The 16,582-nt window shown below is 24.1% G+C and overlaps 4 protein-coding genes across 4 annotated transcripts; 3 read left to right on the forward strand and 1 right to left on the reverse strand.

Annotated features, from left to right (window-relative positions):
* Positions 1-1,881: 1,881 nt before the first annotated feature.
* On the forward strand, positions 1,882-2,550 carry LOC126900848 (ATPase inhibitor, mitochondrial-like). The gene is made up of 3 exons (XM_050676827.1): positions 1,882-2,050; positions 2,175-2,316; positions 2,374-2,550. The coding sequence occupies exons 1-3, from the start codon at positions 1,995-1,997 to the stop codon at positions 2,485-2,487; spliced, it is 312 nt and encodes a 103-aa protein (XP_050532784.1). The 5' UTR covers positions 1,882-1,994; the 3' UTR covers positions 2,488-2,550.
* A 343-nt stretch (positions 2,551-2,893) lies between these two features.
* LOC126900825 (MTOR-associated protein MEAK7) lies at positions 2,894-5,035 on the reverse strand. The gene has a single exon (XM_050676797.1). It carries the CDS (start codon positions 4,624-4,626, stop codon positions 3,412-3,414), a length of 1,215 nt encoding a protein of 404 aa, XP_050532754.1. The 5' UTR covers positions 4,627-5,035; the 3' UTR covers positions 2,894-3,411.
* A 229-nt stretch (positions 5,036-5,264) lies between these two features.
* On the forward strand, positions 5,265-6,428 carry LOC126900851 (stress-associated endoplasmic reticulum protein 2). The gene is made up of 3 exons (XM_050676831.1): positions 5,265-5,484; positions 5,633-5,705; positions 6,208-6,428. The coding sequence occupies exons 1-3, from the start codon at positions 5,401-5,403 to the stop codon at positions 6,243-6,245; spliced, it is 195 nt and encodes a 64-aa protein (XP_050532788.1). The 5' UTR covers positions 5,265-5,400; the 3' UTR covers positions 6,246-6,428.
* A 1,312-nt stretch (positions 6,429-7,740) lies between these two features.
* On the forward strand, positions 7,741-16,420 carry LOC126900819 (transmembrane protein 135-like). The gene is made up of 8 exons (XM_050676784.1): positions 7,741-8,106; positions 8,174-8,304; positions 8,409-8,535; positions 11,061-11,215; positions 13,398-13,611; positions 15,376-15,543; positions 15,617-15,757; positions 15,830-16,420. The coding sequence occupies exons 1-8, from the start codon at positions 7,957-7,959 to the stop codon at positions 16,109-16,111; spliced, it is 1,368 nt and encodes a 455-aa protein (XP_050532741.1). The 5' UTR covers positions 7,741-7,956; the 3' UTR covers positions 16,112-16,420.
* The last annotated feature ends 162 nt before the right edge of the window (positions 16,421-16,582 follow it).

The following is a 16,582-nucleotide window of genomic DNA, read 5'->3' on the forward strand; positions in this document are numbered from 1 at the left end:
ACATTATCTTTATTTTTACATATGTTTGAAGCCCAAAGTATTTCCGGAAAATTTTGAAAACTTAAGTTAAATTTTTGTACAGAAGTTACTATTTTTAATCTCCCTTAGTGGGCAGATTAAAAAAAATTTATATCAAATGAAAGGGAAACATCTTAGGTTTCAATATAAAAATTAATTATTTTAATTCATTCATTTTTAAATAAGTTATGGCAATATTTAGGAAAAAAAATGTTGAAATTTACCGATATTAAAAATTGTAACTTTTTGAGGAATTTTCACCAATTACGGGGAATGAGTGAAAAATTTTCAATTTTTAAGGATAATATCTANCAATTACGGGGAATGAGTGAAAAATTTTCAATTTTTAAGGATAATGTCTTCAACTAGATAACGATCTTTTGACGTATTGTTGAGAAAAATCAGTTCGGTGAGAGTCGAGAAAAAGTAGTGAAAGACACAAAAATAATAAAAAAATAAACACATTATGGTAAAATTAAAAAAAAAACCCAGCACAGTGGGGTGGCGGCACAGTGGGGTCGTGGCATAGTTGGGTCCAGTATAGATGATATCTGACAGTGATTAAAATCACTATCATAAAAAACGCTTCGATGCAAATCTGTAGATAGTGTTTAATTAAAAAAAAAAAATTTGTTAAAATAGCATATTTTTGAATATGGTAGCCATTTGCGCATAGAAGATAGGTCGTCGGGACAAATTTTTTTTTTTCATTTTATAGTACATAAAATAAGCTTTAATTTGATATATGTTTAAAGGACGCAGTATTTCCGCAACATTTTCAAAAATTATGTTGAAAAAGTTAGTTTTTGTAAAAAAGTTACTATTTTAAATCCCCCCAATGAGCAGAATATGTGTTAGATTTTCAAAAAAAATTATATCAAATGAAAGGGAAATATCTAAGGTTTCAGTACAAAAAAATATTATTTTTATTTGTTCATTTTTGAAAAAGTTATGGCAGTTTTAAGTACAAAAAACATCCCGATAAAAGGTAATTTTTATCGCAAACATTACATTTTTTTTTAATTTTCGACAGCCATTTGCGCATAGAAGATAGGTCGTCGGGAAAAATTTTTTCGTTTTCATTTGATAGTATATAACATAACCTTTGATTTGATATATGTTTAAATGACGCAATATTTCCGAAACATTTTCAAAAATTAAGTTGAAAAAGTTAATTTTTGTAAAAAAGTTTCTATTTTAAATCCCCCCCAATGAGCAGGTTAAGTGATAGATTTTCAAAAAAATGATATCAAATGAAAGGTAAATATCTAAGGTTTTAGTATAAAAAAAAATTATGTTGATTTGTTGATTTTTCAAAAAGTTATAGAAGTTTTAAGAAAAAAAAGTGAAAAAATTTCGAAAATTAGCGATTTTTAAATTTGTAATTTTTTTGGAGATTTCCCCCATTTGCAGGGAACAAGGGAAATTTTTTCAATTTTTAAGGGTAATGTCTTCAACTAGATACGATTTGTGATCTTTTGACGTATTTTTGAAAGAAATCGGTCCAGTGAGAGCTGAGAAAAAGTGGCAACAGACAAAAAAAAAAAAAAAACACATCATAGTAAAATTAATACCTTCTCCGCTTCGCATCGAAGCTAAAAAATTACAATTCAATAAAATAATATAATGTTGTTTACTATTATTGATTTTAAATAAAGAGTAATTTTTACGAAAACACAAGGTGAATTCACTATTTTGGTAAATTATTGATGCAAAAATAATTTATTAAGAACAGTACACTACTATTGGTATTAATACACTATCACTATCTGTGTGTATAGATGGCATTTTATCACAGAATATTGTGGTATAATACTTTAAATTCTAGGTTATTTTTATAGTTATTAACCTTATCTTAGATTAAATGCGTATAGTTGCCATACTTGTATATTTCATACATATTGCTAACATTAGTAGTTTGACATTCGAGAGCAACAAAGAATTTTTTTACGTCTTAAGCAAAATAATTTGTCATAATGAACAAGTTGATTACTAAAAATTCAAAATACTTTTACTCATCAATAAATATGAAGTGAGTAATTAGTGATTATTTTATATTTCTAATAACTATTCTTTTTTACTAGACTTGTTATAGTTATTAACTATATTAGAGTTAAAAATAAAATAATATTATCATAAATAAGTTTTTTCAACAGTTTTAACAGATATAGCAGTGGGTTAGGTGATTTAGGCAGTGGAGCTGGTAAAGGTGGTGGTGGTGGTGGATCAATTAGAGAAGCAGGAGGTGCTATGGGTAAACGGGAGGCTGCAAAAGAAGAAGAATATTTCTACCATCAAGTGAGTTATTTATTTATTTAATATATTACTCAATAAATGTATTGTTTGTTATAACAGCGAATTGATCAATTGCACAAGTTAAAACAAGAAGTCGAGTTTCGTAAACAAGAAATAGACAGACATATTGAAGAAATTAAAAAAGCTAAAGCTGAATTAGATAAAGAAGCTTAAGTATTTTTATAACTAGATGCATCAAAAGTAGTGAATTTTCCAAATATAACATATTTAAATATATATATTTTTTAATGTTATTTTAAAGGTGCCTAATATGATTCTGAACTCTATTTCATCTATGTGAAAATACTATTTGATAAAAATAATTAGGTAAATACTTGTATGGTAATTGCAATCTCTCTGCTATGAAGCCCTTTTTTAATTAGATTTCTCAAATTAAATTTATTTATACATATAATTTTGAGCACCAGTATTCAACATACTTTATGAAATAAAATTAAAATTTTATTAAAAATATTATTAATTAAAAAAATAAAAAATATTAAAAATATACATTGACTATATGTGAAGTGTTTACCATGTATAGAATTTAAGTGTTATGTANATATTTTATTTGAAACTTTATTTTAAGCATTCTATATTATAAAACAACATTAATAAAAAAAATTGACGAGCAATTAATAATTTTTTTTAAAGAAGTTTTTTATTAATTTATGTGTCCTGGGTAACAAAAATTCAAAAAATGGAGGTATGAGAAACATTTACATTATGCAATGTTAGTCTATGAATGTTTGATCTTAAAGAAATGTAACATATAAGTTTCAAATAAAATATTGTATTTAGTGTAAACTACAAATTTATTTTCACTTACATAATTACTTGTTTTCTAAAACAATTACAAATAATATTCTTTCAACAATTATTTAATAGAATTTATTTAGTAAAAATATTTCATCAATATCAGTGAAAAAAGTTAAATTAATTGTGTTATTCAAATTATATTTAATGAATGCAGCATACTTATGAAAGAGTAAAATTGAGGAAAAATTAAGAACTTATTTCTATTACCTAGTATAGCAGGTTATTTTTGAATTTTACAATATAAAACAAATAATATTGTATGGTATATACACTTTATATTTATTTATTTTCATCTTCTCTATATCCATCTGAGTACTTTGTGCGACCAGCCATTTCAAGTAGTTTCATATCCCAATTATCTCTATTATTAGGTAATATTCTTTCTTCTTCATCACTTTCATTTCTTGATTTTTCTTTTACACACCAGACTTCCAAAGAATCAATCATAAAGTCTTTTGATTTAGCTGGCATTAAATAATTAGAAAATGTTGAACATGATACACTACATTGTCCCTTTCCATATTCAGAATCCAACCATAATCCCCAATAACTCATCTGACCTCCCATACCTATACCGTTTGGTAATGTATGCTGACCACTATTCATGTACATAAAATGTTCGTTATTTCCACTAGCTGCACAATAATTTAAATTTGGATACAGTGAAAATAAAAAACAGCTTGAATCTCCATAAAATTTTGGTTTTAAGAGCCATGGTTGTGAAGCAAAACCACCAAATACATGACCAGAGGTATCTTTAACTATAATAATTGTTGATCCTTGATCAATTATAGCTGTGGTTAATGATTGAAAACTTTCTCCGTGATAACTAGATGAAAACAATAAACGCCAGTTTCTTTGACAATCATGAGATAAGTTCTTATTGATAAACATTATCCAACCAAAATCTAAGATAGTATGAAAGGATTGCTTAAATTTTTTGTTGATATTCACATTTGGCAGTAAACTATTATTCATTGGTACATTGTAAAGAGTAGTTATTAATATTCTATGCATTAAACCAAAATATTGTTCAGTTTGTAACCAATTTTCAATGTCTCCAGCTAAAGCAATATTGGAGAAGTAGATGCTTAATAAGGGAAGTGCATTAGTTTTTGTATGAATTTGTGTCCATGCTATATATTCATTAGTGGAATTTATACATAACAGTATTGATTCTATTAAATCAGCAATATATTGTTGAAAATTTGATTTAGATAGTATTTGTAATATTAAGTTTCGATAGTTTTCCTGATAAACTTCATTCATAGCTAAGTATCGATATATTTGAACAATTTGAGTTTTTGATTGTTTGTTACTAGTAAATATATGTTTAATGTGATGGACCATATTATCAGTAAGGTACTGTTTCCATCGATTTAATAACTCGTCAATAAGTATTGATTCTTTGTAACACATCAAATTATTAATAGCATCACATTCTTCTTTGTTAAGCGGTATTAATTTGGTAGTTTTGGATCCTTTGCCTCCCATTTTTTTTGTTACTTAAAATTATCGATTTAGTAATTAATTATGTATTAAGATAAGGTAAAGAAAATATCTTGAGATTCTTTCCATTTTATTTAAGTCAACAAGACATAATAGTTTAATAATTAACAGTCCGTAGCAAATTATAAGAACATTATAATTAATATGTTAGTTTTTCTTTCATTTTTGTCAAATATTCAATATGCTTTATAACAATTCTTAAATAATTAAACACTATCGTGTAATGACAATAATTTAATATACTATCAAACAAGGTGATAAAAAAATTGGTTAATGGTGTATGGCAGCCATCTGCTTTAATAAGAAAATGGATATCGGAAAAATATTTATCTTTAATTGTTTGAGATAATGTAAAAAATTAGAATATTTTCTAAAATTTTGTTGTTACATTATTAAATATTACCTCTTGCTTATAATTATGTATACTATAAATAATAAATTTATCAAAATGATTTGAACTTAATTTTTTGTTATCATTCGGTACACACTGAAAAATATCATGTTGTTGGCATTTTATCATAACCTCATGCAAGTATATGTGATTATAAATATGCCAACTAGATAAGATTTGAGGTAAACAATTTATTTAATATTGATATGGTTATCGTACCAACGAGCATTAGTTCTTATCTCTGACTCGTTACTTTATGTGTAGACGTTACTGACTCTACACGTATTTTTCATGTACATTCCTTTCTAACCGATTTGCCACGTATTCAATAACTCATATTTACTTTAAACTAAAGAATAATTTCAAAAATGGCTCCAAAACAACGGATGAGAATTGCTAATGAAAAAGCTAGCAAAAACATCACTCAACGGGGAAATGTACCTAAATCAACTGTAAGGATTATACATTTTTTTTATAATAAATGCTAATAATACTAAGCTTAAAGATTTTTTTGTCAATAATGTCATTATTATTTATTGCTATGCCAATTAATGATTTATCTATTCATTGTATTATAATATTTTCTTCATTTTGTTATAGAAAAATGAAAAAAATAAGATACCAGTTAGTCCATGGTTATTAGCACTGTTTTTGTTTGTTGTTTGTGGATCTGGTATGTTCCCATTATAATGATTGACTTGTATTAGCAATTATATTTTTATGAATAAAATGTTTAAAGTGTGATAGCAATTAATATTATGCTATATTAGAACTAAATTAAGAAGTCATATTTCTAATAATTTATCTATCTACGTAGGCTTTAATATTAAATCCAATTGAAAAATAAAATTTGTATAGTTAAATTTTTAATTTAATATTTCTATTTTACATATTTTGTTAAGCTGAAATTAAAAATAACTTTTTTCCTAAATTAATTTATTAAAATAATTTTTAATGGCGTATTGTATTACTTATCTATTATAAGGATAATTTATTAGTATTATAAAGTTTTAATTAAATTTTAGAAATGAAAAAGTTATTTTATTTTTTTTATAATTGATTACTTCATTAATAAATCTTCAGACTTTATTTATAGCTTTAGACATTTTATCTGTTTTAATTGAGAACCTTTCAATTTTTATTTTAAGCTAATCTAGTTTTTTAAAATTTTTCAGTGATATTTCAACTTATTCAAAGTATAAGAAGTGCATAATTTAAAAAAATGAAGAAATTGAATTCATAACTTTACCAAAACATATGCATCTCAATATTTTCCTTTTATTCAATGTTCTTTATTTCCTCAAAGATTTATACTCATTTATGATTGTAAAAATTTAAACTTCATGTATTGTATTAATTGAATTATACCATATTATACAACCAGTTCTATTCCTTATATTACAAATGTTTTTGACAAATTGTCTATTAAAGTATAACATTTTTCATTAATTTTTACTTACAATGTTCTAAACTGAAACATACAGTAAAATGAATTGTTATATTTATAAATGTTTAAATATTGATTGTTATTACAATCTTCATTTGTAATGAATTTTAGTAATTTAGTTAGTGATTATTTATTTTTCATTTACTCTACTTACTCTGTTATTTTTGTTGAAAATCATTATTAGAGTAATTATTTTTAGGAATTACAGTTTTATCAGTAAAATAACTATAAGTTATTACTATAATTATTATAAGTTATAACTATAAGTAATAACTATAATGCTTTATGACTTTAATATTTATTGAACATTATTTTATGATAAAAATAAGGATGACTAAAAGAAATCAATTAGTCTACACTTTTTTTTTTTTAATTAACCTTTATATAAAATATACATTAGAAACTGCTTTACATGGATATGCATTAAACAGATGTGTGTCCAATAATTTGTTAGGGAATTAAAACAAAAGGAATAATTATTTCAATTTATTTAATGTTGAAGAATTTTTTTTGGAAATTTAAGTTGCAGTTATTGCAGCAAACAATTAAATTATTTAACTGTGTTTTTTGATTATTTTAAATAAATTTTTTATTTATAAAATTGAATGTTTTATTCCTACTTTCTACATTTCTAAGAATGAAGTCTAAAGAAAAATTTTACACATTTATGTAAATAATTTAATTATTATGAATTGATTAAATCAATTAGATTTAACTTAAAAATTAAACTTCATTTTATTAGAGTTATTAAAGCTAAGTAATTGATTTGAAGCTTGTACAGTTTGTATTACATTTGTACATGTTTTGATATTTAAAAATATAAAACACCAAATAATAAGAATGATGATAATATCTAAAGTGTTTGTCTTAAAATATTTTGTTCTCTTTTTCAAATAGTAAAATCAAAAATTAGTAGTTCTTCATATTAGTAGAACACCCTAATTTTTTTTAATAAATAATGTGTGTAAGGGCAGACAAGGACCCAGAAGAAATTGTTTGGGGGAATTTCATAATTCTTTTTAAGCAAGAGTTATTTTTTAAAAAAAGGTTTTCTTTTAGAGATTCATTTTTTGGAGAGTATTACTTTTATAATATATATGAATATTTCTTTTGATATTTTGTTTTCAATAAGAGTAGTATCGATACTTTTATTTTAATAACTGGATATCGATAAGTGTTCGATTTTGATACCAAGTAAAATATCGTAAAAATTTGTTTGATATGAAGTCTATTCATTTAATTTTTTCAGCTGATAACACTGAATGACATTCTTATTAATAGTAATAGTATATTACAATACAAATTTCAGATAATCTGTGATAATATTTCAGCAAGTTGTACTAAAGAGACTAGAAAGTATGATGCATCGTCTAGCCAACATCCAAAATTTAATAAAATTTGTTTAAAAGTGAACATTTTTTTTTAATATTAAAAAAAATTAGAATTTAAACCATTTTATTTTTTAAACATTATCATCATGACAGTGGCTAGCAAAGTTCTACAAACAATTGATACCTCATGCTATGAGTATATGCATCCATGGGTTACATCTTGCTCGGATGCTAGTGCAAGTTTATTTATTCATTCAGTTCAAGCTTCCTTTCGTATATATTTGACCACATATATGGTACTAATTTTAGCAAATATTTAAAATTATTTATCTCATGTTATTTATTGCATTATTATTTTATTAGTTAACATTACTTATGAAAGGCCGTAAGCCTACAAAAAAGGAGCTTATTAAAACTTTTTATAGTATTCTACAATCAACTGCATTCCTAAGTTGTCATGCATTTGGTTTTTCATCAGCAGTCTGCTTACTTAGGTAAAATTATGATTTATAATAGGGCCTCTTACCCATTAATATTGAAACGTGAATAAATAATAAATAAATTAACCTTTAAAATCTCTATTTATATTTTGTTGTAGAAGAATAATTGGAAATTTTAATGTGTTATCAGTAGCCTTTTTGCCATGTTTTCTAACTTGCATAATTGCTATTCTTATTGAAAGGCCTTCTAGAAGAGGATTACTCACTCTTTATGTTACTAATGTGGTGAGTTAATGTATAACAGATAATTAAGGAATATGTTAAGGAACTACCAAATTCACATATATCCTGGGAAATGTGGGATTTTAGATTAGCCTGGATTTTTATTATTTACCTACATTTACTATAGAAAATCTTTCCTAGAAACTCACACAAACTCATAAATCTTAGAATTTTAGGATCATAGATCTGAGACATAGCCAAATTCCTCTATTACAATAATTATTCAAATAATTTAATAATGGTTTTCTATAAAAATATATACATATGTAATTATTTCTAAAAAAATCTCTAACAAATATAATTTTTAATCTTACAAATAAATTTAAACAAAAATTTAATGATAGAAAAAAATTGATGGTAAATCCATAAGATGTACTTTGATTGAGTACTTTGGCTACTAACTACCTTTAAGCAGATTTTTCCAATCTTTTAAAATTTTGCAAGAAAAAATTGAGTGAATCATTATATTATTATATAAATAATTTATTATATAAATAATTACTATTTTTTATTAAATTTTGTCTTATATTATTGTGAGTGTGTATAATGACATTTGTATAGTATGTGTATTTTATTTAAAACATAGTAATATGTTTTATTTTCAACAATTACAGTTGAAAAAATCAAATATATGTATAAATGGTTATTATTTATTTATAAATAAATACAAATATGATAGGATAAATGATTCGGAGCAAAGAGATAAATATTTGTTTTGAAGTGTTAAAGCTTTCATGGATTGTTATATTATAGTAATAGTAATATTGTTATATTATTGTAAGTTTATTTTGCCCTTTGAAACTTAAACATCCCCATGTTTCAAATACTATTTGGGCCTATGAATAAATCCTGAAATATAGTTTATTGTTATAGTTGTGCACAATGGATCTGCAAGTCTGAGTACATGGGTAGTTCTTGTCTATATATAACAAGTAAATCTCATCATTATTATCATCTATTAAAGGCAATGCCTTGTCGTTGAAGCCACTCCTCTCTGTTTGAGCGCAAATTCTTCAGTGAAACAAAAGACGCACAGTTCATAAGTTTCAAGAGTTTAAAATATTGTTTCCTTGGGAGTACTCTTGGTTTCTTACCAGTTATTTTTCCTTCAAAGATGTTGATTATAAAGTCATTGTGTCAGATGATATGTCCAATTACCTTTATTTTTCTTGATTCAACCACCTTTAATAGTTATCCTTCTAGCACTTGCTCATTTCTTTTCTTGTCTAACCATTTTGTCTTTGTTATTTTCCCCCATATCCATAACTCTAATGCTTCTAGTTTGCTTCTGTCTTTCTTATCAATTGTCCATGTTTCACTGTCATATGAAAGAACACTCCAGACAAATGTTTTAATGAATGTTTTGCGTATGCCAATGCTTAGATGTTTATTGATGAGAAGTTGTTTTGGAATACTTGCTTTGCCAATACTATTCTTCTGATGTCTGGTATTGTTTTTTTATTAGAAACTATGATATTTCCAAGGTAGCAGAATTCTCAGACATCCTTATTTTTGCTTCTTTTACCGATCCATTTACATTTATTTTTGTTCTTTCTATCCTTATAAAAATTGAAGATGAGCCATCTATTTTTACAATCAATTCATTTTTCTTTTAATATCTTGAATAACATTCTACAATCCACTTTATTAAAAGCCTTTTCTAGATCTATGAATGTTACTATAGTGCTTTTAATAAATGGCATTTGGTTGTCACTTCGTTTTTTATTTTTTTATATAAATTTTTATCTCTGTTCTTTAATTTGTTATTTCTTTCTATCAACTCAAGAATTTGTCCAGTCTTCCATGGCTTCCTTGGTACTATTTTATTTTTACCAATTATTTTATGTGTAACTCTAATTATATCCATCTTCATTTTATCCCAGCTTTTGTCCCCTATATCAAGTTCATCTAAATGTCTTTTGAATTCTTCGGTTATATTTTGGACTTTTAGTTTTCTTCTTTTTTGTTACTTGAGTTCTTTTCTTAAATTTGATGTTGCATTATGCCATCAACAGATTATGGTCACTATCGATGTCATATCCTGGGTAGGTGTAGCTAAATTTGATTTTGATTTGAACCTAATGCTTCTAGTTTGCTTCCGTCTTTTTAAAACTAAATCTAGATTTTTAAAATTTAGATAAGTCTAGAGTCAAAAGGTGCTAAAGCATTACAATACTAATGCTTCTGCAGATACTATTTATCTTTTTTTTAAAAGAAGAATGAGAAGGCATCGTCTCCAATATTTTATATTCTTTTTTGAGGATCATATTTATTAAATTTATTAAGGATTATATTTATCAAGACTTTGTTTCTATCTATGTATCTCTAAGTATATATAGGTAATAAAATTAATATAATTTTCAAAGTTTTTCAAATTTTATAGATTTTATAGATTTGTTGTACTTTTTTGAACATAAAAATAGGGGGACTATTTGAGTACACTCTGCATTGATGGGAGGTTAAATAACTTTTAAAATTACTTACTTTTTAAAATTTATGACAATTGTTTAAAACTAGTTATATTTCAGGCTTCAGAAACATTTTATAAAATGATGGTAAGCCGTGGAATAATAAAACCTATACCTTTTGGAGATTTAATTATATTTGGATCTGCTATAACATTATTACTATATTGTTATCGAGGTCAACATAATAAAGCTGATTCAATCTACTCTCTTTTGAGGTAAAAATTATTATTATAATAATTAAGGTGATACTTAATAATTTTTTTTTAAATTTATTTAAATACAAGATAATAACTTTTTATAGCTCATTCATTATATGATATACAAGGTTTTTAAACATTTAAATTATATGACTTTAACTTTTAGATTAAGATTCTCAAAAAATATAAAACACTATAGTATCACTAGTAAGTGATACTATTTGAATATTTGAAACTTAAACTTAACTTAATTTACACTAAAATAAGTCACTGAATAACCGTTGCATGTACTTTGCAATTATTATAAAATTAAACTTTTTACCTATTCATGGTTCTTCAAGTTTTATTATGTACCTATACTGTGTATTTAATAATATCAACAATATTTTAGCTTCGATGCCAAGCTGAAAAGGTATTAATTTTACTATGTGTTTTTTTATTTTTTTATCTGTGTACGCTCAATCTCACCGCTTGCTGGAACAATTTTGATGAATAATACGTCAAAAGATCACAAATTGTATCTAGTCGAAGACATTACCCTCAAATATTGAAAATTTTTCCTTCGTTCCCCGTAAAAGAAGGAAATTCTCCGAAAAATTGTAATTTTTAAAATTAGTAAATTTTGACTTTTTTTTTTACTTTTTTGTCTAAAAATTGCTATAACTTTAAGGACTTGTCTTTGTGGTGAAAATAGACATCAAAGTTAAAGGAAAACGTATGATTTCTGTGAAAAAATTCTCGATTTTATATTTTTAAATTTATATTTCTATAATTTTTTTAATAATGTATGAATCAATATTTCTTTTTTTTTATAAATACTTTTTATATACCACTTTCCTTTGTCATATCGAACCAATTCCCTTAATACAAGGGGGATTAAATTTTAAACATGCATATAGAAAATAGAGCATTTTCAACTTAACTTTTGAAAATGTTCCAGAAATACTGACACTTTCATATATACTTTAAATTAAAGCTTATGTAATATACTTTATTTTGAAAAAAATAAAATTTGACCTCTGAACTTGTCTTTATGATTAAAATAGTCACCGTATTTAAAAATTTGTGTTAAAATTCTGTGTTTTATATTTTATTTTAAAATACCTTACACAGATTTTCATAAATATTATATAAATCTAATTGACAAAGTATAGAAAGTTTATACTTATTTAAATTTTTTTGCTTTTTTTTAGTTGAGAATAATAATTTTGAACTTTGAACTAGCTTAAATTGTCTTTTTTTTTTAGTCGATGGAAGCGACCTACAGTTGCCGAGTCGATGACACTTGTGTCTTTCGTGTTTGGATTACGAGGTTCAATCCTGTCTGTGGTTATGAATTTATTGCATTTTATTCTTAATTCTTTATGAGTTAGAAAAAAATGTTCAACTCATTTGATTTCTATCTCATTTAGATTCAATAATTTCAATGAATATCACTGTAGTTTACCCTTGTGAGAAGAAATTTCTTATTCATATTAAAATTATTTTACTATATGGTTTTTTTGTAACTATCATTTAATTTCTTAGCTCTAACTTGACCTACTGTTTTCAATGATATGTCAAATGAATACAATTCGTATCCTACTGTGTTAACGTTTTTTTTAAACTATTTAATTTTGCTTAAAACCTTAATTTTAGAGGTTTCTTGAGTGTTCATAGAATTTTTCAAACATTCTATTTATAGATTACTACAGTCAATAATGTACTTGAAACTAGTATGTGTTTAGCGTTGATAATGGTAACATTGTTTCCGAAATACGTATCCGCGATTTTTCATTAATTTTTTGTGGCTTTGAGTTTAATATTTTTTAGTTTTTTAAATTAATAATATTTTTAATATAGTTTTAATTTTACTTAATTAATTAGCCACAAGTGATCAATTTTTATTATATTTTATTATACTTGAAACAGTTAAAATATATTCTGAAATAAATGTTTTCAATATTAACACAAATAAATACTAACTATTTGCAATATATGTAGTGCACATGTTACACTGTTTTCAAATATACTTTTTTTGCTATATAATTTCTTTTATAATAATAATAATATTATTATTTTTGTTAAAAAAAAAAAAAATAGTTAAATCTATTTGTAAAAAAACAAAACAATTGACAGAAATTATGAATATTACAGCTGTTTTTTAAATTAAGTTTATTTTATTTGTTTCTTTAAAGTAATCGTGATTTATTTTTTAAAGATTTGTTGTTGGCCATTGTGAAGAAAATGAATACATTAAACCTTCCTTAACTTCTCAAGAAACTCCAATAAATGTCACTTCAGATCAGAATATGATTAAAAAGTTTATTGAAGACATTAAGGCTTCTTACTTCACTTTGGATAATCAATTAAAAAAATTATGGGTTAATGAAACATGTCCACATCCTAATGGATGTTTACATTATATATCTAATGTATGTATTTTTTTATTTTTTTAAATGTACATAATCTCTAGAAAAAGATGTGCAAGTCAAATTTTTAATTTTTATCAATCATAGCTTCATAGTATCATTTGTAATTGTATAAATGAACTTAAATTATTAGATTAAATTTTTCTTGCACTTCTTTCACTAAAAACTTTTTATATTATTAATCTTATGATTTTATAATAATATAAATAGATTTTAAAATAAGACTAAGATAACATGTATGTGAAACATGATCTAGTGAAGTTAAAATATATACAGAATGGAACAGATCTTACTGTCAACTGTTATAACTTATGAAACAAATAACATTTTGCTGTAATTATTTTGTTAAATAATTTAAATATTCCTAGACTACATCAAATTATATTTTTAATAAGAGTAATATGCCTTTAACATAGTCTATAAATACAAAAATTATCCAAAAAAAAAATTACAGCAAAATTAAAATTGGATCAAATGTTATGAGTTAGATTTATTTCTCTTATTATATATATTTATGTATAATAAATAATAATAGTCAACTGTTACTATGCTTATTATACTCTGTACCACTAAATGGGAATTATGGATATTTGTAGTGAACAAAGTGATAACATAATTATAATGGATTCTGAATTTTGATGTCCATATGTATAAAATGAAACACAAATTAAATGTCTAAGACTATTTTAATCCTAATTACTAAGGGGGCAAATTTAATGAAATTTTGGGAAGAGACTATTTTTATAAGCTATTAGGAAATTACCGAGTTATTATTTAACAATATTTTTAAAAAATGCCCCTAAATCTTTCAAAGATGTTAGTATGCAAAATTTACTATTACATATTATATTTTTTATTTATGTATGCCTAGTTTTAAATGATTTCAGGTAGAAACTTAGTCTGTAAGGCTCTTCAAAGTTATAAGTGAGATAGAAAAAAAACACTAAGTTGAACTTTATGATAGTTGGGATAAACATTTTCATTTAATTGTATACATGGAACCATAGTGTTTTTTTTTTAACTGTTTCTTTTAAGCCTTTAAAATTTTAATTTTGTACATAAAGCACTATTTTGATGCATTGTATATAAGTATAACAAAATTCAGTTATTCAAAAAAATAAACAAGAATATAGGGCTTTTGAAATATTTGCAATAGTAAAGTATGATATTTTGGTAAAAAAGGTATTGTGTTTAAAAAAAATTAAAAAATGTGAGTAAAGTAAAATTTTAAATGAAAGTTTGAAAAATCATATCATTTTTTGGGTACGTTTTTATTTTATTAATATTTTTTTTTACTATTTTAGTGTTTTTAGGAGATTATTGATTCCTTAAGTCCTACAGTCATGTTTCAAAATAATTTATGGTTATTTTTAGTAAACATTTTTTTTTTTTAATTACTTGAAATTTTTAATTTAATAATGAAGTCTATAAAAATAAAAAATTAATATATATTATATATCTTATAAGTAATTTTAAGATCACATTTAGATTTCCCCAAATGTAATAAGTAAACAGTGTTGAATCCAGGTATATTTCTGAGATATTTAATCAAATATTGAGTTGAAAACTCTTTTTTTTTTTTTTTTTTTTAGTAATTTTATGAAATTATGTGGAAACCCTAGCAAAAAGTTCTGAATTCAACACTGTAAGTAATACGTTTTTTATATTTTTTTTCCTAATTATTTACCATTTAATTAATTGAAAAAATAGGTTGCATTATTTATAATTTTTATTTATTAATAACAACTCTAATATTTTCTTTTGTAGTCTGGCACAAAGATATTTCTTGTTGGTTATACATTACAATTGTGCTTGAAATCATTATTGCAAGCTAAAAAAGTTATACGTAAGCCTACCTATATTTTAAATATAATGATAAAGCCTGATACATTTAGTTTGGGAGCATTTCTTGGAGGATTTTCTACTATTTATAAGGTATTTACTTAATTTTATTTACTTTTAAAATTCAATTTTTTGTTACTAAAACTTTTAATTTGATTATTTTTAGTTTGTTTCATGTTTTACTAGACGAATACTTGGAAAAGATTCTAAGTATATTTGTATTCCAGCTGGATCTTTAGCTAGTCTAACTTTTTGTATGTACCGTAGTAATACAATTGCCTTATATTTTATGTTAAAGTCATTGCAGGTATTAATATTCAAACTTAAGAGTTATGAAAATGCAAATTCAAATTATTAAAATTTTATTATTTTGTTTCAGATAATGTACAACAAAGGTTCAAACGGTAAAATATTACCAGATATACCACAAGCCAATGTGCTTATTTATTGTTTTTCGACTGCTATATTATTTCATGCTGCAATACTAGAGCCACAGAATTTACGATCATCTTATTGGAAATTTTTACAATCTGTATCTGGAGGTTGTGTGGGACTAATGGATCGACATTGTTTAGATGCTTTCGGCCTAAGATCTAGTGAATCACTTGAAAAAGTGTTAATGAAGCATAAGCCTGTTCCATTACAGTTAATCCAATTTTAATTTAATTAATATTTGAAAAATATGAATTTTAACAATTTATGTAGAAAAATGTTTATTTATTTTTTTTTTATCAATATTTCACATATGTGAGATGATATAGAATTTAGGATGACAAATATTGATATATAATAGTAAAATTTTAGTTACAAGGTATCCAAAGTGGAAGTATTGCATAAAAATAATATTTGTTATATACGTGTACTTGTTTAAAAATTTTATTTGGTTTCAAACTTGAGATATACTATTGTTTATTTTTAATTTGTTAAAGTTTTTATGGGTATTAAATTCTTATTTTTGTAAAATATTCTTCTGGTTATTTTCTTAATAATAATTATAATTTATATAATTTACTAATTTAAATTGTCTTATCTGATGAGTATATTCTTAATAAGCTATTATAAAGAAGTGACTTACTTTTTTAAATCACCACCTTTCACTATTAGTGGTGTTGCATAACAAACTTGAAGATAT

This window comes from Daktulosphaira vitifoliae, unplaced genomic scaffold, assembly GCF_025091365.1.
Source record: "Daktulosphaira vitifoliae isolate Bord-2020 unplaced genomic scaffold, ASM2509136v1 Scaffold_3, whole genome shotgun sequence".
Classification (NCBI taxonomy): Eukaryota; Metazoa; Arthropoda; class Insecta; order Hemiptera; family Phylloxeridae; genus Daktulosphaira; species Daktulosphaira vitifoliae.

What these genes read in the sequence shown, in the direction of transcription:
- LOC126900848 (XM_050676827.1), top strand. Translation starts at nt 1,995, where the DNA reads ATGAACAAGTTGATTACTAAAAATTCAAAATACTTTTACTCATCAATA. An exon ending in TACTCATCAATAAATATGAA is followed by an intron (nt 2,051 to 2,174) that starts GTGAGTAATTAG and finishes TTTTTTCAACAG; the next exon opens with TTTTAACAGATATAGCAGTG. An exon ending in AAGAATATTTCTACCATCAA is followed by an intron (nt 2,317 to 2,373) that starts GTGAGTTATTTA and finishes TTGTTATAACAG; the next exon opens with CGAATTGATCAATTGCACAA.
- LOC126900825 (XM_050676797.1), bottom strand. Translation starts at nt 4,626, where the DNA reads ATGGGAGGCAAAGGATCCAAAACTACCAAATTAATACCGCTTAACAAA.
- LOC126900851 (XM_050676831.1), top strand. Translation starts at nt 5,401, where the DNA reads ATGGCTCCAAAACAACGGATGAGAATTGCTAATGAAAAAGCTAGCAAA. An exon ending in GAAATGTACCTAAATCAACT is followed by an intron (nt 5,485 to 5,632) that starts GTAAGGATTATA and finishes ATTTTGTTATAG; the next exon opens with AAAAATGAAAAAAATAAGAT. An exon ending in GTTTGTTGTTTGTGGATCTG is followed by an intron (nt 5,706 to 6,207) that starts GTATGTTCCCAT and finishes AAAATTTTTCAG; the next exon opens with TGATATTTCAACTTATTCAA.
- LOC126900819 (XM_050676784.1), top strand. Translation starts at nt 7,957, where the DNA reads ATGACAGTGGCTAGCAAAGTTCTACAAACAATTGATACCTCATGCTAT. An exon ending in CTCTTTATGTTACTAATGTG is followed by an intron (nt 8,536 to 11,060) that starts GTGAGTTAATGT and finishes GTTATATTTCAG; the next exon opens with GCTTCAGAAACATTTTATAA. An exon ending in GTTTACATTATATATCTAAT is followed by an intron (nt 13,612 to 15,375) that starts GTATGTATTTTT and finishes TTTCTTTTGTAG; the next exon opens with TCTGGCACAAAGATATTTCT.